Here is a 25,828-nt window from a genome sequence, read left to right as displayed (position 1 = left end):
TGCCACCAGCAGCATGTTTATCATCTAAAAATGAGACACTAGCAACAAATCAACTTGAAAAATAAAGTAAGTTATTCCACTGTAACTTTATCAAATTCAAATTCCCAATGCTAAGTTTGTTCAAAGTTACAATTTTGTCAGACAGTAATTAAACAACACTTGGATCTCGGAAACAAACTATCTAAACAAAGTAACATTTGGTAATTAAATATAAACCTGAATTACATTAAAATTTACAGGCAGTTTCAGTGAATTCAATTCAGCACCAGGAATACAATTATAAATTATCAAAATGAAAATCGATGCAAAATCAAAATAAAATATATTCTCAAACTAGAAATATTTTAGAATTCAAGTAGTAGCACCAATGATAAACATTCTCATACAAATAAACAACAACTTTAACTTCATAACATCAGTACAGGTAAATAGTAAACAATAACACATGGTTCCGACCCCACATTAAAGTCCAGTTATTATAATATGATGGATTTCTACAGGACTTTCCTACCATACCTAAACTGGCCCCACATATATGCAGAATTATGGTTTTAACAGTGTGAAGATTAATCTCCTTAATACTTATTGTATTATTTTTCTACATCGGCTCTAAATAATATTTGTAAATGTAAAATAATGAATACATAATATTTAAGTCTGTTACTATGTAATCATACAAATAGTATTTTTCATTTTAAAATATATATTGGTATTTGACAGTATGGTCACAATATATATTTTTCTCAGACTGGACTTCTATCAATAAAACAGGTATATTATGTCACAATAAATTACAGACTATCTTTTATATCCAAAGGGGTAAGCAGAGGTGCAAACGGTGCACCCTCTGTCTTCCATGTGTTTTCTGTCTCAGGATGTATATTAGGCACAAATTTCAGACTTGGGGCTTATACTGAGTAGAAAACCCCAATGTCACTTTGTCTGACCTGGGGATTGAACCCAAGACCTCTGCACTACAGTTGTACTGAAATACAACTATGCCATGGAAGCAGTCTAATAAATTGTGTAAGGAATATTGTTGATGAAATATGGCATCCCAATTCAACTTTATCTGACATAATAATATCTGCTCTGTATTTTATACTGTCCCATTGCTGGTTACGAGCCTCCTCTACTACTGAGAGGGGTTAGCCCTCAGCCCACCATACTGGCCTAGTGCGGATTGGTAGACTTCACAAAGAATACACACATCATTTTAGAAAAGTCAGACACATGTGCCCTTGGGTTTGGAATCTGCAGACATTCGTCTTTGCAGTCTGTCCCACACCAACACCAACCAGGCTATCGCCGCATACTTTATAATTTGCTCTGTATTATAGTTGTTACAGAAGTCACTTATTAACAAAAATCTACATTCTTTGCCATAAAGCCAAAAATAAACAATGAACTTTTCAATAAAGATTTTTTTGATGCATGTCCAGAGTATATTGCTGCCTATAAAATACATAAGAACGATACGTATCAGTTCAAAATGGTTTATGTTTTTGTCTTAGATTCGTACAAAAAGCATTGGATATATTATAGTCTAAATTGCAAAAAAGCGGCTTGTTACTGAAGACATAACTAGCAACTCCCAGTCCCCCAGACAATACTAATAGCCCATTTCGTCTTCATACTAAACATGTGAATAACAGCTGTACTGTAACATTTTGATTACCATAAAACAATAGGTCAGAGGGTGCTTTCGAAACGTCCGACAATACAGTCGGTGCGGTGTCGCGTGCGCCGCCCGGTAGCCGCAAGTCGGCACCCGCCATTGCATTCATTCACATGCTAAACAATCACTTTTACATTATTAAATGTACGGGTCAGGCTATTGTTCGGCAACAGCCCTAACTCCGCAACATTACAACAGCCATGGTAAAACTACCTGTTTTATGTAAAGATAGTCAGTTACGGAACTTCGGTACTCATTACTAGGTAGATGAGCAGCGGTGCGCCGTAATGGCCCGTGCCGACGACTACGCCGCGACGTACCGCAGTCGGAGTCGCGCGCTCGCGGGGGTCACACGCGTCAGCCCCGCTTACGGAGCGCTCGCGAGTGTTGTGAATTACGGTGCGGTGTTATCTCGCTCCCAATACTATAGTACTTATATTATAGTAGCGTTCGAGTGACGCTTTGCTCCAGCATGTTGATGGTACAGACCAACGCGCAGCCTATGAAGAACAACAAATTGAAATGTCCGCCACCTGTGCCGCCGCGGCCCAACCAGAGCGTGGTGGCCGAGGCTCTAGCGAAAACCAGGAAAGCGGTTGCGGAATCGAAGGCCAACTTCACCAAGTCACGTGCCTTCGCCAAGCATGAACAGCACAGTGTGTCTTCGCGAGCAAAAACATTGGACAGATCCAACACCACCGTTCAGGCAACGGTGTCTCCTAAACAAAATGGATTAGCTCGTGTGAAGTCCTTCATCAGAGATGTCATCAGCGATCGCAGCTCGTCGTCAGATGAACGCAAGTCCAGCGGACAGAACTCCAGGAGGAGTTCCAGTGACAGTTGTTCAATACCGGCACCGACATCAATAAAAAAATCAAATGAATCACTTAATTCAAAAGCGGTCAAAACCTGCAGGCAGATATTAGTAAGATCGCTTTCCACATCAAACAAACTGGACCAAGATCCCAAATGCAAAGTCACAAAGTCATCGAGCTTTGCAGAAAAGACGATGCCCCTGCGTAAAGCGCCCCCACCGCCGTTATCGCCTAAACCTAAGTTGAAGCCAATGAAACCTTTACCTGTACAAAAGCATTGTTTAGAAAATGCTAAAACTAAGCACTCGCCTGAAATAAGCCCGTATTCGTCGCCGATAGACGCAAAACCGCCACTGAGCCCGCCGGCCGAAGCGCCGTATGCGTCCGTCGATGAGGTTCAAGAATTCGACGACAGATTACGAAATAGTCCATCGAAACAAATCAGCGTCACCAATCCGCAAGCGGAAAAAGCCGTGCGCGATCAAACTGAAAACAAAAATAACAATTCTCTAGAAAGGAAAACTTCACGCGTTACCGAAATGTTGATTTCGGAGATTCTGGCGAGCAGGAACAACAATAAAGACGAATCGAATGTCGTTATAGATAAAGGTAAAGGTTCGGAGAACACGTGCAACGGGAACGACTCGCCCGAAGTGGAAATGATGAAAGACATGAACAACCATGAGATGTTGATATACGAGCTTCAAACGATGCGCTCGCAGTCGAACGTGCCCGAGAGCTTGGACAAGGAATGTGTTGACAAAAACGGACAATGCGACTCCGAGGACTCCGAGGTGAACTACGCGGCATCGTCGGTGAGCGCGGACGAGCTGGACTCGTACGACCAGGCGTACGCGTACATACTCGACGATGACCTTAAATCTAGGTGCGCCACACTAAAACCTATTAAATTCTATTAAAATATTAAAATTTATTAAAAAACCACTAAGCTACGATCCTTCGAGCGAAAGATACTTTGTCACATATTTAATAGTATTTTAGCAATTAAGGAAACGACTCGCGAAATCCTGACATTGAAATGAATCATAGTTTAATATTTACGTTTTATATGAGACTAATTTTGGTGCGTTTTATTGACCGCGTTTTTGATCTAATAACAGCGTGTAATATCACCTGGTGACTAGGAGGTCCCGGGTTCATTTGCAAGTGCAATAGCTTGTAGTTATTTTCTTACACTATTAGCTCGGACTTGATTGTTTAGGTAATTTGACATCAATAGACTGGTCCAAAATCTTAGCCATAACCTATCTGGAATACATGCAAAAGCACGTAGCGTTGACAACACCGCATAGGGCAGAAAATGATTTACCATAAATTCTAAAATCAGCGTATTTTGATGAGAGAGAAGTGATGATGAGCAATCAGCATCCATAGACCATCAATTCTAAAACAACAGACAAGCGTATTTTTTATGCGAGAGGGGTGATGAGCAATCAACATCCATAGACTTTGAAATTATTTGAACATCGCTACACCATTCAAGCAGGTGATGTACAACACAAACAGTAGGTTAAAAGGTCGCGGTACCAACCCGGTCGTGTCCGTTGTCCGGTTGTTTGGAACAAGACGTACCATTCTAGGTCATGGATATGGAACGGGCCGCGTTAATACAAAAGTCACGCTCGAGAATTCAAAGTGTTTTTAACAAAGCGATTGTGTTTCACTCGAGTTTTCGTGATGGAATTAACAGATTAATATGTTGTAAATTGTTTTATTCGATTTGGTGTTGTCTCGAATAATTGCAAGGATTATTTTATAAGCTCAAGATTATAGTGTAGGGGTAGGAAAACGTGCAACTCATGCACTTATAGATTGACCAACATATCGATGTTGTTAAACTGACCACCTATCGATAATAAAAGATTTAACCCTGACCAATGCCCATGTTTGTGTGTGTGTTTTGTTATTATTATATTATATACTAGCGACCCGCCCCGGCTTCGCACGGGTGCAATGCTGACTATTTAATGAATGTTATTATTATACATATAAAGCTTCCTCTTGAATCACTCTATCTATTAAAAAAATCGCATCAAAATCCGTTGCGTAGTTTTAAAGATTTAAGCACACATAGGGACAGAGAAAGCGACTTTGTTTTATACTATGTAGTGATGATGAATTTAAGTAATTAAACCGTCCTATTCAATCCTTGTGGTATGAGTTATCATATTAGGATTACATAAAGCTATAATCTCGGGTCACTTGGCCGTAATTCGCAAAAGCCTCTCAAAACATATTTGTTATTGCACATAATGTTGTTGTAAAATAATCGTAACTTAAAATCAATTCTATGAAACCTATCGGCAAGTAAACAGGTTTATCGTTGCTGATTAACAAGAATAAAGCAATAAATAATAATCCATAATGAAAACGTTTGGATATTATTTAATCTAGATCTGAAGAATGCTTGCAAACAATACCGCTTTTTATCATTAGTTAAAATGACTATTTCTTATATTAAATTGTATATCATCATGGAATTCCAAGGAGTCATTATGTGCATCAGAACACATTTCAATAACATACACTAGCATATTATGAAACTATTCTCTTACTTGCTGACTTGAGACTAGACGGGATCTTCAAGGAACGGTCTCTGGTTGATATTTTATCGTCAAATGTAGGAATCATTTCGCGAAACAAAGTTGCTTTTCTTGCCTAAAAGTTTGTGAAGGTTTTGATTCACGCATTTACAATAATGCGGAAAATGAATTCAGTCAAGGAAAAAATGCGGTATACATTTTTGTAATGTAAAATAAATTAATAAAAATGCACATCATTTTTATTAAAATATGTTGTGATGAATCTTATATGATTTTATAAATTAATAAGTTTAATTAGGAAATGACACAAAATGCGCATTTAATAAGTATTGGATAAGTGGATATACTATGCGTATTATATAATGCCGTTTTTATTCTTATTAATTAATTTTGCAACAAAAACACGGATGTACCGTTTTTTTTATAAATAGTGTCAGATTACCGTAAAATTAAAATATTTTGCGAAAGTAAAAAAGTGAAACTGATTTCCATGCTAATTATGGATATAATTAAAATGCATCGTCAACAAATAGATAGATAATGATTTCTCATGTTTATCAGAATGTTGACATCGAAATAGAAGTAATTTTCGGATTTCTTCGCGTTTTTTTTATATATTTATTTCTACCGACGTTTTTAAGACTGAAGCCTTTGTGGCCACGGGGAGACTGAGGCGTTGGTCGTTCGAAAAACCAACTTGACAATATCTACCTACATTTTACAATTATACAAAATTTTAAAACTAGTTTTATTTCGAATTACGTAGATTGTAACTCACTTATAATTAATAAATTTAATTTAAAAAGCATAGATTACGCACAGTAATGGTAATTTGTTAATACACGCAAACTTCACTAATATAGTTTTGATTATTATTTATTAAAGGAAATTATGTGATAATAATTCAAAGTCGAAGGTAGTCAACTGGTGGCCTAAGGCGGTGAAGGTGTGATTTATTCTTTAGGGTCAATATATTTTGTTTATAATAATTCCGAAATGATTTTATATGACACTTTGAGCCCGTATAAAGAGTATGGAACTTTAAAAGCCATTTCATTATTATAGTAATGTTATGAAACATTATATCGGCGGCGAGCAAGTTGGATGCGCTTATTTGGAGAAATGTTAATGAGTAGCTTATTTCTCTGTTGTTGTGGCAGCAAGCATTAATAATTGTGACTCGAAATGTCATGTTGGACAAGCGTGTGATTTCCAGTTTTCTTCATGAAACCAGAATGCTTTATTACCATGGTTTTTTGATATAATTCTACATAAATATATTGGCAAAGTATGGTCCGGTAATAGTTTTATTTCCTGTACACCCTTCCATGTCATGTGAATGTAAATATATCACTATATCGTCCAAAAGTAAGGTCTGATAGGTAATTCTTAGAGCATTTAATCCGGCTATGTATCTTTGTATAATGGTCATTGCAGGACAAATGCGACCTTACTGACCTTCCATTTATGTCTGTCTAAAGCTTTCTGCGGAAAATCTTGCTAGTATGATTGTATGTTTAATATAAGCTTATTTTTTTTTTGCTGGTATAGCGTAGTGACTTCCCTAAACCTGATGGTAAATGAAGTTGTGTGCATATAGCCTTTGCAAAGTCTTTACCACAGTTTTCGAAACAATTATACCAGTCATCTTTTCAATAATTTATTTATTTATTTATTTAAAGTATGGAACACTTACAGCTATAGAAACCTAAATAACACTAAACTAGTTGACTGATAGCCTATAACAAGCCTTCACTTATAGATATCATTAATTATAATGAATGTTTGTTTGCGTAGATTACGTAAGCAATTCCGCGCGATCAGCACCATGTCCCTGCAAGGCATGCCGCCGCTGCCCAAGAGCCTGAGCGGGTTCGCGGAGGGCGACCCTGAGCCCGTGGAGCCTCCCGCCACGCCCAGCGACAGCCCACCCACTGATCTCGACTCACAACTAGTATACCTGAAGAAAGAAATGGTGAGTGACCAAAATTACCTTAATAATTTCTTATGTTTACACGAATGTTAGACATTCGAATTAAACTACTTTTCGAATTTTATCGCGGTGTTTTATATTTTAGTTTTCTCCCGACGTTTCGAAGACTTTGCAGCCTTCATGGTCACGGGACGTCGGGAGATAACTAAAATATAAAAAATCGCGATAAAATTCTAAAAGTAGTTTAATTCAAAATAACCTTTTTCAAACAAGAACTATATATAAGTTTACATTTACATCACAAGGATAGCTGATTGACTGTGGAGCTCATGACCCCTGAAATCTAGATGTTATCTTAAATAATACATTTACTGAATCTTTCCACCTAATATGTACTTCTATAATCAAGTTCAGTTCTTTTGTCGTGGGGTGAGGTTCTTTTGGCGTTTCCGCTCAGTCCTTCCTAAAACATATCCTGCGTCAACGAATGTCCCAATCTAATAGATTTATCGAGTAACACGAGTGTGTTTTGAATAATTCAAAGAAGCCGAATTATAGTCTGATCCTAGAAATACGACCTATTTAAAATCTTCCTCCGAGCAAACGGCCTTACGCATTTGATCCATACATTGTCAGCGTATGAGTCACGGAGGGAACATGCAAGGATTTACGAATAATTTCTTTAAAAAGTTTTTTTAAAAATGTTGACGACCAAAATATTCCTTATTGAATTGTCGATTTAATAGTATTTGTTGCAAATTTAAATGATGTGTGTTTTAGGAGACGAGTCGCGGAATCACAATTTTATTACCACTTTTATTGTTAAAATAATGACACAATATCCATATTATAAAAATATTCAAACTACCAAAGTTAAGATAATATATTATAAGATCTTTAATTGGTTTTAAATACTATGGTTAGTACATTTCGAATAGATGGGTAAAAAAGTAGGGTAAGTGCGCCGTTCTGAATGACTATGGCCAATTGCTTGCAGTCTTTCCTTTCAGTCTTAAAAAATGCACTTTTCCTAGCGCAAATAAATAATGTATCGTTTCTTACACGATGTTGTAATTACGTCCTACTTGTCTCTACGTTCGCTCTACCGTATTTCGAAAGAGCTCCACTAGACAGCAAACTGATCTGAAATTATTATGTATTACCTAGATTTTTTTAATATGCCGTTTGTTGTTTTAAAAAATACCACGTGAATGTACACCATTATTGATGAGCGTTCGTGATGAGGTATTGAGTAAAATGTTTGTTTTCGTTGTGCGAAGCTCATCGAGCGTCTACAACTAAATTATTTCAAACACGCACACACTTTCGTAATGGTTAACAGTTGTATTATTTATTTACACCTACCTCAATAGCGTTGCAAGTCACAGTACACAGCTTATCTCTTTCTCGGTATACAATTACACACGTCTATCTTCAAAGCGTTCCGGACTGCAATGTTTATCGCTCTCAAATGGATTATTACTAAATATTTTATTTAGGCCGAGATTGACTTACACCAGATTTATATGGACGTGTGTTGTCTATCTTGTATGTTATCTATCTTGTCTAAATGGCGTTTCTGTCTATTTGTTTTCACAAAACTGCTCAACTTTGATGTCTGAATGTTGCGGTTGTATTTTTTTGCTGTCGACCAATCATAGCTCCTATGGAAAAGCGGATAATATTTTCACGATTTTGCTATTTTGGATATTCAAGAATAATAAAAATAATTTTTATCTTTTTATGTGAACTATCTTTTTGGATACATGTTTTAACTTCTTTGCAAGATTTATATGTATAGTCTGGCATAGGTTAACTTATTGCGTGAACGTCTCTTAATTATATTGTGTTTAATTTGCTGCGCTTAAGTCACTTTTAGATTTGATAATGTTAAGTTTTCCTAACTTGGGCTCACATTATAGCTATAAGTTATATAATATTAAAATTATTGTAATCGGAATGTTAAGTCTGCTGGAAAACCTAATAAATAAAATGCCACATTTTTAATACAGCTTGAATTAATATTGTCGTTTAATATATATTTGTTTTAGTGGAGAATATTATGAAATTATTCTCAATACGTTTTCCTAATGCTGATAGCGTCATATCGAATGTTACGCGAATAGTGAGCTTACGTTATGCAAATTCTTGTGTCACTGGGCGATGAAGTAAGCGTATTATATCGCAGATAGACTTAGACCATCTAAAAAAGACGCACCATGTATCCATTAACGTGAATAAATATCGCCCTCAATATCACTACTACATTGAGAGTATAAATATAATATATTACTTATAGTTAATGTTGTTGTTGTATTTGGGATTTCGAAAAAAATATTTAAAGTTGTTTTATTCCCAGAATACAGAATAGAGACGGTGTCTTGACTAGAGTGAGGACAAGTACAAATTTAATCTTTTTATTTGTTTACAGTATATTTTAAGAATAGGTAAATAAAATAAGCAATGTTTACATTTTAAATCGCAACACGTCTAAACTGCAACGTACACAACACAAATTAGGATAAGTCTCTGATGTTGCCGTGTCGTGTGCAGCGACGGATGTAAACAAGCTTTTTTTCGTCGTCAGTGGACATCTGGCTACGTTTTGCACTATTGGAGAAATGTGCAATCATTTTTCGACATCTTTTCACGAATTACGATTCGCTTTCTGCGCAAATATTGTTATCTTCGTGTATGCTTGCCGATTATTTCTTATGCTGACGATTATCGATTATTTTTGCGGTATTTATATAAATAATTCACAACGAATGTATCTAATTCTGTGTTTCGGTACAATATAAATTATATAACTGTTTTTCGGCTGATATACGCAATTAATTAAATATAAAATTCATTTGAAAGTGAATATTTGGACATTTTAATACTTTCCCAAAATATCTTTAAGACTATAGTAATAATTATTGAAGTACCCTTTGTACTAACATTTAACTATCTACTTTCTCTTGGGATATATGTTCCCTTCCTTTCAACTCGGTTAAAATACCGCCTCATATGGACATCAATCTTTGCTTTATCTCAGCTATGTTTACGAAAGTATTAAAAAATCACCTTTACCAGACACCATAAAATTTATTAAAGGAAACCTTACATAACACGGGGGCATGAAGTCCCACGTTAGTGCGTCATAAAACGCCAAATTTGTAAATAAATGTGTCTACAGGATATTACAAAATATGTAAGACGCGCCGACCCTTTCCCGATCGGTGCGGGAACGGAACTTTTATAAAAACTTGTAACGTGCGACACCGAAAATAGAATGGCTTCCCCCGCGCCGAAACAGCAAATAAATATTGTTACGTTTGAAATACACATGTTTGTTGTGCATTTGTTATCCGAGACCACCAAAAGAGCTTGAGGATTTTGTCAGACGCAAATTTATTTCGTTCAATCATTATAGGGATGACGATAATGGTTTTGGTTTATGTTGGGATAACTGATGAAAATGCTTTTTCATTTTGATCTTCAACATGAAGTTTATGCAAAAAATTATTGCGAGTCTGCGTTCATTATGAAAATATATAAAGCTTAAAATTGAGTGAAATAGATTACCCAGTACATAATGTCAACAGCAGCTGTAAAATTTCTGAAATCAGTAAAGATTGAACGATATGCTGAAGCAGCTTGTTAAAAATAAATAATAATAATATCAATAGATGATCCGATTGTAATGGATTCTTTATTGCGTAGGTGTATGAAAACAGAAAATTGAAAACGTTTATCGAATTTGGTTTCCAATTTGTTTTGAAATATCGTTACGTGTCAAATATGGCTGATTGGAAATATAACGAAATATTTCGAGGTTTTATGTCGTGGAGACGACATTATAGATCAGTATGTAATAAACAGTTTGAAGATATCTGAAACTACGGAATTTTGGTGTGAGTTTTCTCTTAAAAATACATCTTTATTAATATAAGTAATATGTTACGTGCTGTTCAACAATGTTCTCATTGATTCGCATCCCCAACACGCAAAGGTTGGCTACAAAATTCAACGTTTAACGAATGGACTTTCATTCTTAACTATAATTAGTAAGGTAAAGTCCTAATATGTGATGCTCGCAGTCGTATTTATCTGACGATATGATCATTCTTAAGACGAAACAAGGGTTAGAAGTATGTTCAAGGCTTCGACACAGAACGATCACAGAAAACGGGACGCAGACATTAAGATTTTGACCTGCTTTTTATCGTCACAAGTGTCGATATAATAGTTCCTAAAGCTGCGCCAGTAATGGACAATGTAGTTAAAGCAAAAAATCTGTGACATATAAAACAAAAGATAATAACTGTAGGTATATTGCCGTCAGTGCACGCTGCGATTAGCTCGGATTGGCGATAATTACAGACAATATTTGCAACACTGCTATGTTAAATAGTTTTGATCACGTTTGTAATATTTGAGAATATTTTTTTGACCTCGATATTTGTTAGTAGCGTTTTCATTATTGCTAGCTTTTTTATACGTACACGGTAGTATTTCCCCTCTGCATCTGATGGTAAGTATAGTGGGGTCCAATAGAATGTGGACTAACGATTACCCCTCGGCAGTCGACACAATTATGCCGGCCTGTTGGAACCGGATATACATCGATTAATCCCAGAACGCGACACACTTACGTGGGCCACTATGGAGGGTTTTAACACCTGTACAGTGGTCGCTATCCGGGCGGATATTAAATATATCCTATATATCCTACCCCAGTAAAACCACTTGTAAAGGTATACCTAACAGTGGCGAAAAGTTAAATTTTCCGAAACGGAACCCGATACAACATATATGAGCTAATATGTGTTAATGCGGTCTGCAAATCCATCTAAGAATAATTAGATATAAATAACAAAAGGGCAGCTGGCAGGTATCGGGTTATATGGACCGCTCGCCGCTGATACCTGAAAAGTCTACCTGCGTCCGTAAGATCCCCCTTAAGCCTATACTATTAGCTGTCAGGGGGGGTCATGCACCACCGCGAAGACCAACCTCCCTCAACAAATTACACGCTCACAACACCAACTCTTCAACGACACACATATAATACAGTAAAATCATGGAGAAAAAAAAGTATACCTTTACATCAAATATAAATAAATATGTAGATTACGTAGCTGCAGCAATACAAAGAACATCAGTCGCGGTTTGTAACTCGATATTGGTGAAATGTTATACAAACACCATGGAACAATAGAAAAACACATACACGATATATTACACATGAAGACATTCTCGCCACGAACATGACCGTAACAACACCGACGTGGACGTCATGCGTTAGTCATGAGACGCTGGGTTGATGAGTGCATTATCTAACCACGATCCTTGACTAGCGGCTACTACGCCGTGCCGTTCCGAGGTGCAGCCATGAACACACTTTTGTGTTGGAGATATTGTTATATGGCGAGGTGTGACCGGCATTGGATAGCATAGAAATATGAATATATAAAATACAAATCTTATGCTTTTATATAACATACAAAAGGGTAGGCAGAGGCGCATCCAGAGTTGCCGAACTCATGTTTCTGATCACTATTCAATTCGATCAATATAAACTCTAATTCTAGACTCGTAAAACGTAGGTTTTGATTAGGTGGAAATAAAATCCGGAGCTACACTATTGAAGTATAAAATTACCCTGTAAATGGGTGATTGAAATATTATAGTAATTAATTTATACATGTAACTATAATATTATATTTTGAGACGAGATCGTTCGCCTAAATTTTGAAGCGTCTCAAAATGCTTTATTTCGTGCGTCTAATGAGAGGTATAATAGCAATTACAATTTGTTAGACACCTTGAAGACCTTGTAATAATTCGCATCCCACGCCCTACGTTTGTTTTATAGGTATCGTATTGTTTATTGACTATAAATTGAGTTATAAATAATGTAATATTGTTATTAGTTTGATGTTTGCAATAATTTTGACAGTAAATGAAGTAAACGTGGCTGTAGATATTTACTTCCTTTGCCCTACTTATCAATTTATAGCAAAACGACTACAGATAATTCAAAGATATTATATTGTGCCCTTATAGTATTTAAATATGTAAATTTATAGCATTGTAAGGAGATAATAATTGTGTTTTTATTAAACTGAATGCCCACCTATAAACGCAGTCATTTTTAGAGTAGTAGGTACTATTACAATAAGCTATCATCTACCTTACATAACGCACAATAAAAATGTAAATTTTAATTGAAATAATCCAGATTAATGAGTATACATTAGCATACATATACAACTAAAACCGCGCGCAGTCGTCGCGGTTCTTTCGTATGTCGTAATCTTGTTTGTAGTGTCGTGCGCGGGAAGCCCTATCCGCCACCAGTTCACCGCTTGCCCTTAGATTTTCTAAGCTCAAGTACATTGTGAATTGTGCTCAATAGGCATTTGCTATTAAAAACAAAGTGTATATAGCTTAGTGCATAAATTCAAGTACAAAACATTTGCGCATAGACAATTTTTGACACCATAAATTTGCAAAGTTCTAATATAATACATTTCTATTAAATAATGACATTGAACATGTTGCATGTTCCAATTCAGGCCAAACAATATTGTAACCTAGATTGTAGTTGTGGCATCTTAAAATAAGAATACTTATTTCAAGAATACTAAAGAAGTCGATGTTACATAATTGCTCATAAACAATAGAATTAAAATTTATTTGCGTAATAATTGCTTTAGTGAAATTATTTAGCGGCTATTTATTTTAACGTCAGTTGAATAACCTTAATGGTAACGCGGAAATGTGCACGGATGTGTGGATGTTCAGATGTTCCTGTGTTTGGATCCACTAAATTATATTAATGGCTTAACTGATAAACGTGATAGTGTGCCAATGAATAGACTAAACCTGTACAATGTCGACATAACTAACTCGGTTTACGTGTATTGCGAAGACACTGCATAAACAATCAGATGAAGCCGAACAGATTTTTTTTTTAAATGTAAAATAGGCAAAGAGCATTTATGTTTTTCAATGCCATTGCGATATTGGTTTTTGAGGCGTACGCAACATCCGTACGGATTGCCGTATCAGTTGCAATAATATTGTGTTGATATCTTAAATTGTGTTCATTATGGGAGCAGGGACAAGCGTCCATTTTGATAGTGAAGGCTTTTATAAACAACTTGTAAATTTCGATATCATCAGCTTAACTAACACTTAAATAAAATTCATAATTTCACAAATGATTTCTAGCCTCAATATAATATACAATGTCAAGATTACCATAATTTTACAACCGCCACACCCATCGTGCGCTTTACGAAAGTGTACACGCGTGAACGTCCAAAAAAGTCGATGCCCACTTTCTACAACACCGTCTTCCCACGCAATTGTTTTGTGTCTCGGAATCTTGAAGTTTGTGGACAAACTATGACTGTATGATATAATTTCAAATTCTTTATCGGTACATGAGTCATATTTTAAAGGAGGTTCGGCTAATTGTTCAAGTCGTTTTCGTTTAAATTACATTTTAATTTACTTGTTACCTTCACACCGCGTCATAAGTAATTTTAAAACAGATATAAATTATGTTTGTTCATATTTTATACACGGTACAGTTTTAAAGAAAATTTGGTAACATCTTATTTAATTACGTTATCTAGTTTGGTTTTTGATCTATAAAATATGCATATCGTAATATTAGTGATATGAACACATAAGTTTTTATGTCGTCTCAATCATCGATACTACCACAAAGGGGGGCCGCGGCCAAATAAAAACCACATCAAAAGGATACGACCAGCATAAAAGCACTCGAGTATCAACAGTTCGTAACATTAAACATCAATAAGTGCCATACTAATAATAAAAGTGATTACGTGGGCCGTAAAATGTCGTGGTGGCTCCGCGAGCGTGTGTAGAATGCCCATACGGCGCTGTTCTGTGACCCTATGCCCGCATTGTCTCCACGTCCGTGTTGGCAACGCACAGGACATTCCCAACGGGGCTAATTGTAGCCGTAACTAAGTTTAGCTGTCCTGGGAATTGTTAGGGTTGGCTAACTTACGATCGTAAAGAAGTCATTACGCGAACCCACACGCCTAAATAATAGTTGTTATTACAACTGCCGTTCAGAGTGTGACTCGGTGATCTCATTCATGCATTTGTGAGAAGAAAGAATTAGAGAGTTTGTGTAAATAACACTCTTGATAAGGCCATTCGACAGGTTAGAGTTAGCTGTTATTTGTATAGCGTTTTGTAAATATTGTCAATGCACTCAAATAATGTAGCACCGATGTCATTGTGTTTCTTCGTTAAACATTAAGGTTCCCCTACCTCCGCTTTTATAGTTCTGTTTAATTAATTGGTTGTTCTAACACGGCACAACTCGTGGGGTGAACTAAAAAATTAACTGCCGCACCTTACGCTCCTTTGTTTTCCATTAGTTTTGTTTCCTGTCTAGGGGTATTTGTACAATATTCGCTGCCGTAGTCCAGAAATATCGTTTTCATTATTTCAAAAATGCAGAAGGATACTTTACTTCTAATAATGTTTGCTTGTAAATGTTATAAAACGTAATAAACAGTATGACTAATGAAGCATCATTCACACGGAATGTCGATCCAAGCGCAGTTTTACCATTCTAATGCCATGCGGCGGTATTATTAACAAATTGTCCGCGACACGTGTGCGTATTATAGTAAACACAGTGAACCGTGCAAGACACTATTATCAGACTATGTCATACCGCCTGGAAGGAGCACGTGTCTTTATTTATAACGCGAGCGACCCGGGGGCGGCTGACGTCACAACGTGTATACAGAGGCTCGCAAGAAGGCAATCGTGAGGGACGTGGCTTTCAGACGCATAGGAATTATTAGGGTCATTGTTAAATTGTAATATATCATTGTTTTCTGGAATATGATCTTTATTTGCACTGAGCGTTTATTTTGTATGTGTTATTACGTTTCAAACTTTTTTGTTTTTCATTCAGCTGACTTTAAAATAAAAATCATCATAGGCATTAGGCAACACGCACGATAAGCATCATGGAATTGACTGAGGCCACTCAATGTGCGCTTACCTTTAACTGTGATAAACTTAAATAAATATGGCCACCTTAATTGAGTTCTCTACTTAAGGGATACATTTCTTAGTGTGATAACAATATTACGTTATCAAAATCATATAAATAGAGATACTCTTAATGTACAAAGTAGGGCTGTAAAAACAATGATATAAAGTGAGATTATCTCAACATTTTAATGTTGCTTCTAGCATGAATTATGAAAGAGTTACGTAGAAGCTCACTTCTTCATTACTCATAATGTTAAGAAATCCAAAGCAAATCATAGCATCTACCTTCTATAAACATGATAACTCTATCCGTAAACAGTAACGTTGCACATCCAAAATTCCAATAATACGAATGTCATTAAAACTTTTAACAATTCTGGCTGCAGGCCAAAAAGATCACAATCGGGTATACAATTTGAGGGTAACCTCTGTGTTTTGGTAGAGACGAGGAAATTGCGTGCGTTGCCTTACGCGATGTTAAACAACAGTGTCGAACTTTCTAACAACATAGGAATTGGCATGTTAACAGTCCCTTGTGACGCCTGCGGCAGTAAAGGATTTGTGGTTGCGTAAGCTGGTACTTTATCACTTGACTCTTAACACGATCAGTTACAACTGACATTTCTATGTTTGAACGGAAGAGGCAAGTATTGCAGTAATAGTCCAAGCGCTAGAACATATAAAATACATTTTAGTTTGAATTACCTTTGTCCGATATTGCACCTCCTGATAAATTTCAGAGTTATTGTTATTTAAAAAAATCTATAGCGCTGACAAACCCTGAAAAAAAAAAATAGATCAAAATGTATACGTAACCGTATCTGAAACAACATTAACGTCTATTATTGTTCCAGCTGTCGTATCGAACATGTAAATTCTAGACAGAAATTGGATGATATCTAGGTTAACGTTTTACTAGAATCTGGCACAAACGAAATCTAATAACCTGGCACTGAGTTTGAACACCACATGTTTATTAGATCATAATCTGATTTTACCTACAATGGAACCTTGACATCGAGTTATCACCTGATCATTTTCACATACTAGATTAATTGACGCTAATGAATCAACAGGAAGTATACAATCTACGTGAAATAAAACTGTTTATTAATGCTGAATAGAATTCTATATGTTAATATTTTTATAAGGTGAAGAATTAGTATTGAGATTTCAGATTTTTACTGTTTACTACATATTCAAATTAATTAGAAATTTGAAAGAAGACAACTGGATAGAGAAAAAGATCTCAAAAGTCACCATGAGAAGTGCTCATCTCTAGAACCACTTCTTATATTAATCGGTTATACAAATCTAAAACTTGTCACGAATTTGCCTTTCTGGCATGGATTCCCATGCTGAGTGTATCCATTTCCATAATTCCCAACAGCGTCGATTTCCTTACGAGGCCCACACGCATTGATTAGTTTATTGTTATACGTTGAATTTGCTCCAGAATTCGTTTAGTTACCGGTATCTAGCATTAGTATAACTCGTATACGTCATTAGGTGGCCGTTTTGGTGCCGAAAGTATTCAGCTCTATTGTGAAGATTATCAACGCTGACTAAATAAAGAACGTACAAGTTGATGAAACTCCCCTTATTCAATCGACACGGTTTGCTTGTTCTGTTTATGTTGTTTGTTTTTTTTTTATTTTAGTCAACATTGAAAATAACGATTTGAGACGGCTTAATAATTTATTAGCTTTTGTGTGAAAGAATGGGCGAGTACCAAATGACGCTTCTTATTTTGTTCCACATGTATCAGTAGTTTTGATATTGATTTCTGTTTATTTAGCGTCAACCTTATTCTTGTGATGTCATCTTCATAACGAATTTATGGCATATACCGTATTTCGTTTTATTTTACCGATTTCCAATTTAGCTTCTAAAAAACTAACAAAATGCACATAAATACATACAGCTGGTTTTATTAATTAATTAATAGCCAATAAATATTTTCGTTCCAAATGCATACAAAACTATGCAGAAAACATTTTCGTATGCTAAAAGCGTCTCGATTGGGCAACGTCACCCACTGTGGGATCGGTGTCAATGATGAGCAGCGCATGAATGGCAGTACGTCGACCCCGCATCAGTCCACCGCAGTAATGCGACGTTTGATAGGATTACTGACCGCGCGACAATTACCTCGGTGTAGGCCGGACTCGGTGCGGACTGCGGACTGCCGGCTACACGAATATCGGAACTATTGATTTAAACGTTTTTACAGACATTTCTGTCGATGTCTCAAACATCGATTAGAGTTAATATTGTATTGATTATTTACGGATCACCTTTTGATAGCAAACATCAATAGCTTCTTATTTGCTTGTTATCCGTATAACGCAAATCTTCTATTTTGACGATACGTCCAAAAATATCATGATCATTTGTTACATTGATGTACGGGTCGCTTGTTTCATCGAATGACTTGTTACACCCAATCAACGTTACTCGTTTATCTATCCCTTGTTCTCTGTCAGCATCATGCCCGTAATTGGATTCCTATTTTTACGACAACAATGCGTTTAATGCTATAGACATTTAGCTTGGTCGAGAATTCTCAGAAACTTCCCAACTGATGTCGCTCGAATGTGTTTGTTTTGGGATTACGTCTTCATTTTACAGCTTTGTGGATTAACTTTGCTTCAAATTAGGAATTGTGTAATCAAATTCTTGCTTGTCTAAATAAATGTGCTTCTTGTGCACGAGTTTGAGACGTTCGATTTTAGATTATCCATGAGTACTATTTTATTATGTTGTATACGCAATACTGTGAAACCCAATGTAGTTTTTACGAGTCCTAAATAAAAATATGTTCACGATAAAGCAATGTAAGTACTAGTGTATCGATTTTTTTTATTCTCTGTATATAATTAGTTAGTAACAATAATAAAATTTCTCCAAATAATATCGTGATGACTGATGTCTTTCACTAGCCAAATTCAATTTATTAGATTTAATCATGTTAATGAAAACTTGACTAAAGTGTGACGGGCCACTTGAATACAATGTTACACAACGACTTGTGTTAAAAATAGCAACAAAAGCGGGCCGCAACAAAAAGCCTCGTCGCAAGTGGTCGATTTTCAAAACCAGGCTAGTTTTTGTTGAACATTCTTAATGCAAATTTTTTTAGCGACGAAAGTGAGGAAATATTTTTGATTCCGTTCAACTCATGCGGTACATGTGTGTTCCATCACTCACTTGCGCCTTTGAACGTGGTTTAAAGTAGCAGATGTACAGTTTTCAAAAAGATGTTAAAGACTATATTATGGTAAATATTCATCGGTGGGGATTTCGGGCTAAACTGCTTGATGTGTCTCAATATCTTCAGGTCTAACAGGTTATGGCTAGTTATAATTATCGTTAAGTAACTCAAGGAATGGATATTTCATATTTATAAATACAGTTATGATCTGACAGTGCCGATCAAGTATTTCATCATCATTAAATCATGTTGATTAGACATATTAAGCTAGCCAAAGGTAGTCAATCTTTTCAATCTTGCTATTAAGATGGAACTGTCCCAAGCACCAACGCTGCAATTTCTTTATTTATAGCTGATGGAAGCACTATTTTAAAAAAATAGGCCTCCATCAATCAGACGCTAGGAACGTCCCACTGGTTCCGTTACGGCCAGCTGTTGGCACATGTGCGTTGCATCACTTGCACCTTATTAGCTAAGTTGTGCATTTGTTGGCACCTGTTCTCAGCGGCGTGCGACCGCGCTGTTAGCGATGCCACGCGATAATATGGCGTAATGAGTGCATACTGTTCTGCCTTTAACTTCTATTACCTTCTTAGACTTCGTAAATGTTTGTAATATAGTCCGACATGCGCTGATGGGTCGCCTAGCCTAGCCATCAATTCTAAAAGAATCACTGATGGGCCACCAGAAGAAAGAAACGGATGGGATAGAAAATTGTTTTAGCCTCCCGAAATGGGACTCCAGTCGAGCACGTCCATTTATACTGTAAACCAATATTAATGTTTTCAGCATGATTTTACTATTTGTACGTTATAGTTAATATGTTATTGAATACTCAATTTGTGTGATAATTTCGTCTGTCTATAATCTTCACCTGTTTTGCACCTGGTCCTCTAGGCAATTTACATATCAGGATTATATTTATAACCTTGCACCTTAACGTCTTATAAAATGTGTATTCTCAAATCAATAAAACTTATTAATAAATATTTCGCTGTTATGTGCAATACGGGGCTAAACGCATTCGTAATGACATAACAAGTTGTGTCATTGTGACATTAGATAGGTGTTAATAAAGGTGTAATATGGAAATTTAAAACGACACTAATGTTGCAATAGATATGTCTGTAAATCCAACGAAGCACTTTATTGTCGTTTATGTTACTTTAAACGTTATAATGGTTGACATACCACACCTTATTAATGGAATCTGGTGTTTCTGCCATATATGTTTAGTACTCTAGATTATCTTTACCTTTTTTTTTTAATATTCGTCTTTACTACTGCCCTGCACTATTTATATCCTTGTTTTGGATTATTAATATTGTAATATTAACTTCACTATCATGGTGGTTCTAAATTATAAGTCTATTGACGCCCATTACTAGTTGCAAGGTCTTCCCAAATAATGTGTGGATCTGATTTTTAGCTTATGTTTACTATCATACCTATTTTATATATTCGCAAAATTTCGCCAGTCGACATCTTGTTTTCGATACGATATTTCTCTTGTTTTTAATGCTATTTCCGACTCATGAATTTTGCTTGCACGTAATAACTCTTACAATCTAATTTTTATTAGATACATCCGAAGAGTTTCGCAACTAATTAGTTATAGATCATTCGTTTCTATCAAATATGCAAAATTGAAACGATTTATTTGCGTAATTTTAATTAAAATCGAGACTATAAACACATTATATCGTACAATCGCGACCATTAATACAAAAGCGTGTTATAAACTTTTTTTATTCGAAAGTTACGAATCACGATCAGTCGTATCTAACAGTAACAAACTCATTTACATTTCAATCAATTTCGGGGTTTACGTTTTCGCAAACGTGATCCGAGAAGTTTTACGTAATGTAATTAATATGATGGAAAGTGTAAATTGCACTGAGCGTTGTATATTTTTATCCTGACATAGGATTGTTTATTCCATTGCCTTGATATATTTAGTAAAAAAAATATTTTATTCATTACATTCTTGATGGTAGTTTACATGAACTATGAAGGCTACTTAATGTGTTTTGTGTCACCAGTCTCTAATGTTACATCAAAATTTATTTAAAGCACCTGATACCTTTTTTATAACTTTTTCATAAGATAGTACCGACGTGATATTATGCAAATCATTTAAATGCAATTAATTTCTAATGATTGAAGTACTATTTTCATCCTATTTCGGCGTCTACCAAGCCTTCACGTGTAATGTTCACCGGACGCGCTGCGCCCGTGCACTATTCACGCAATAACGCTTTCACATGACATTAACACTTAAAACAATTTCACGTACATTCGTATTGATTTACAATACGATTAATAATGGGCACGTGATCGATTGGGAAATCGGAATCATCAGTGCGTCAAACGAGATGGGTAGTAGGAATTCCATTATGTCCATTAATGGTTCACGATAACGGTATAATTAGACAGATAATTGCTTCTAAACATAGGGCTATAATTTTATAATATAATCATTAAAATAACGATCTAAATAATGTGTTAAAGCTTACAGGTATTGTTAATTTCATCTGCAATATTGTAAACGTTGCGAACAAAACACTGACGATATTGTGGGCCCACGAGACCGTTCAATGATAGGTCTTCTACTACACACCGCAATTGTAACTTCGATCTATGCAAGTTTACTTTTTGGATCCTAATGATTTCTTAAGTTTACGCGAATGTTAGACATTTAAATTAAACTATTTTACGGATTTTATCGCGGTTTTAATATTTTACTTTCCTCCCGACGTTTCGAAGACTTTGCAGCCTTCATGGTCACGGGGGGACTGAGGTGTTGTTCATCCGCAAAGTCAGAGTTACAATATCTACCTACATTTTATAAATATATAACTTTTTAAATTTTTTTAGCTGTTGGTGGTCCGGTCTACGCAGAATGAGCTCGCAGTGTCTTGAAGTCTGGCAGCCGGTCTTTTGGGTTCCGATTTAATTAAATGTAGAACTGGATCCTAGGCAAGCTTCCAACCATCTTCCCTATTGAAATTAGGATGTTTTTTAATTTCAATAGCCTCGCGGATCATCCTAGGCAGGAATCGGTGTTCTTTGGCAAGGATTTGTGGCTTGTCTAATGTCGGGAGAAAAGTAAAATATTAAAACCGCGATAAAATTCGTAAAATAGTTTAATTTAAATGTTTGGATCCTTCCATAGTTTAAGACGAAAACACAAAACATTTTTATTATTTTAGATTTTAAAAAAATATTAAATATATTTTTTTTCTTTTCCAACTTAATCTGAAATTATCATTTGAATGTCTAATGATTCCGAATATGAAATCGTTCGTGGAGAAAATGTGAAAGTATCAAAAATTATAATGACTGGCAAAAAGTAGAATATTCTTAATAGAGTTTGATTATAATATTATTATTCACACTTAACCAAACTCAAAATCTAATCAGATAATTTGCAAATCTAAACATTTTTACTTATTCGAGTTACTTCATTCATATTAATGTGTGCTTTCTGACGTTATTTATTGCCGTCTTGTCTTTAATGCAGTTATTTTTGTGAGTCATCCGAGCTTGAATATAAACTTTTATTTGAACATAGAAGAGTAACAAATTATAATATTGAAATATTTTTATACGATAAACTAATGGTATGAGAAATGTTAGTTTATCTACGTGTACCAAAATAAGATTAATGTTCGCATTTGAGTCATGAAAAGTAGTGATGCCATTTCGATGGTACGTTTTAGTGGTACATACATTAGTGTTTCACATCTGTTCTGTACATCAACATCAAATAGATGCATAAAAATCTATTTAAATTCGAAGCACACAGACATTCTACGGTTACTCGTTGTCATACTAAACACTCCTTAAACGCTTAGTCATAATATTCATTTATGCGTGCATTACTATAATATTGTTGTTGTGAGTTGTGCTCCTCGGTGTCATGGTTTATCTTTTTTATACGGAAAGAGAGCTGGAGGCTAATCTTGATTGTAACCACTGTCATCAAAGGCATCAACTGTGTCAAAGCTACGTTCAAGATGTTATCTACCGTATAACACTTTCTCGAAGGCTATTATGATGTTAAGGACTTGTCATTGTGCCGTAGAAAGCAGTTAATGTCAGATATCTTTGTTCCACGCGTATCCTTTGTTTCTTTGTATCTTAGAAGCCTTGCTGGAGATTGTTTCGTACAATCTATGACTACATTGTCACAATATTTTTATCCTAACATTGGCCTAGCTTTTCCGCAAGCAAGAAAGACTTTTTACATATTATGTTTTCTATGATTTCCTTAAGACGTGACCAAATCTCCAGAAGCGCCATTACCCCAGTTTATACGCTTCCATATCGAATAATAAAACTGCATTGCAATAAAATATAATGGTAATAAAGTTGTTGTTAACGAACCCGCGATAGTGTTCGCTTATGGGAATATACAGGTGTTGCTCCGTCGCCTCGAGCTATTTATATTATGTTAAGTTGGTGCTTCTCAGCCGCTGCCATCTGCCTCGTGTCACCACTGAGATCAGTTGTATTTATATTGTGGTTAATCATGCGTGACTTTTTAATGAGTGAATTAGGAAAAAAAAATTAAAGGTAATGTTAATTTGGGTGTATTAGTATGATTTAAATATAAACACGTCAAAGTGACTACCATCACTAGTCAGTAAGATGCGTTCCATATACTATCATCATTTCCACAAGTCAACAAGATCATCATATCAACAAGAAGCATGTCTCGTAGATTGCCAGAAATTACCTTACCTGAAAAATCTCGCATGTGTCTAGAGTTAAAACGCGACGCCAAGGAATGAGCCACTGTGGGGGTATTGGCACTATTTCTGAGGTATTGTCTATGTTTTCCGATATAATATAACTCATACCATAGTGTAAACATACTGTACAGCAGCAGATCATTAAAACTGTAAAAAATACCCTAAACTAATTTACGTAGAAACGAATCACGTACAAAACGCCTGGAATCGACACCGACCCAAAACATTGGGTGTCGGATGTTCAAAAGCTACTGGGTTTCGGCGCTTCGACGACCCGGTTCCGATCACGTACCGACCCGACGATTTGGTCGTCTCGCCGATGTAGCTGAATGAAATTTTAAACTGCCAACATCCGCGATACACTTTCCCGCGTCTCCGTTCAGCCGAGATGGCGTTTGCGTGCAACCGCAAAAGGTATTGCTTACGCACTCCACCGCAAGAGAGTGATGGTTTTGACCTGATGCATTCTAATGTACATCTTGATCATAACAACATAATACTAGCTTTCGCCAACGGCTTTGCTTGCGTTAACTCCATTCACGTATAAAGTAACCTATGGCACTCAAGAACAGTTTGTATAGATCAAAATATTTTTAGAATCGGATCGCCAGCTAAGACCTTTTGTCGTTATTATAAATATATTGTTATTAGTGTAAACTGTAAATCCAATATATCATGCATACCTGCTATTGTTGGGAAGAAGTTTAATAATTTAATTATTAGTTTGACAATAGACCGTAAGTCTGACGATCATCTCTAAGAACTAATTGGTTTTAATACTACATAATACATACAACTAACAATATGTGTATACATAGGTGTGTGATATGTTTACTATGGGAACAGCAATACGGAGCGCAATTTCCGTCATGATTTTATTACCAACACGACAGGTGGCAAACTTACCGCTCCAGGCATCCGTTAGGAATCTATAGAAAATTATACTTCAACGCTATAATGTCTGTTCTTTCAATAAACAGTAGATTTACTTTCATAGACTACACAAACTGAGAGTCGATTCGAGCCACGAATATTATTATGACAATAATTTTCTCTGCGAATAATTTTCTTTGAACTATCATCGATGATACTTTAGTTTAGAGGAAAATATTATGAACCGCTATAACAGATAAAGCTCGCCTGATAATGTAGTCCACTAATCCATGTTACGATAGCAGTAATTGTACCTATCTGCTTTTAGAATTATATTTTTTTCTAAATTCTAAGGGGCGGTGGTGTCGACTCACAACTGTCATAGGGGATCAACATGGTAGCATTTGTAGTCTTTTTGTCCAATATCCGAGATTCTACTTTCTAGCCGCGTTTCCTTCCTACAACGCATGCATGATACAAATGTTGGTCATTACAGTGAACCATTACAAACAAAACATCCTTCACCTTTTAATTTTGATACTAAAATTTTTCATGCTCTGTGTTTATTGAATCACCTTTACAATGTTACCGTGTGTAAACAATAAACTAACCGCGCCCATGCAGTCTACCATCCATATCAAGATAAACTATTCAAATCAAATATTGTTTACAAATGCACTTTTAATGTAACATAATGACGGTGGATCGTGACTCACGCTAAATGAAAATACACTATGAATGCTTCGCAGAGGTTCGTCTTTCCACACCATTTTGATATATTACGTGAATGCGACGAAGTATATGAACTACATCGTGTAAATATAAAAGTTGCTATGCGAGCGTGACTTCGTTTTTTTATCGTTTTTGGAAGTGTCAAACCACGAGTTTCATCATCAATTTTCATTACCATTTATCGGGCATGTCTGACGATCAAAAAAGTTGGAAA

At 35.7% G+C, this 25,828-nt stretch overlaps 1 protein-coding gene across 3 annotated transcripts in view; it reads left to right on the top strand.

Moving 5' to 3' along the window:
- LOC115440606 overlaps positions 1 to 25,828 on the top strand; it is a 49,162-nt gene that overhangs the window by 643 nt on the left and 22,691 nt on the right. For 2 of the 3 annotated variants that reach the window (XR_005112937.1, XM_030164985.2), the window contains exons 1-2: positions 1,984 to 3,379; positions 6,855 to 7,032. Coding sequence is in view for 1 of the 3 variants with exons in the window: in XM_030164985.2 (XP_030020845.1) it covers positions 2,151 to 3,379; positions 6,855 to 7,032 (1,407 nt within the window). In the remaining 2 variants the exon portion in view is untranslated. Of the gene's footprint in view, positions 1 to 1,983; positions 3,380 to 6,854; positions 7,033 to 25,828 lie in introns of those variants that run through there. The other variant, XR_003938375.2, reaches the window with a different exon arrangement.

Source organism: Manduca sexta, chromosome 24 (genome assembly GCF_014839805.1).
Source record: "Manduca sexta isolate Smith_Timp_Sample1 chromosome 24, JHU_Msex_v1.0, whole genome shotgun sequence".
In the NCBI taxonomy this organism is placed as follows: Eukaryota; Metazoa; Arthropoda; class Insecta; order Lepidoptera; family Sphingidae; genus Manduca; species Manduca sexta.
The sequence above is the reverse complement of the archived record's forward strand: the minus strand, read 5'-3'. Positions and strand labels throughout refer to the sequence as shown.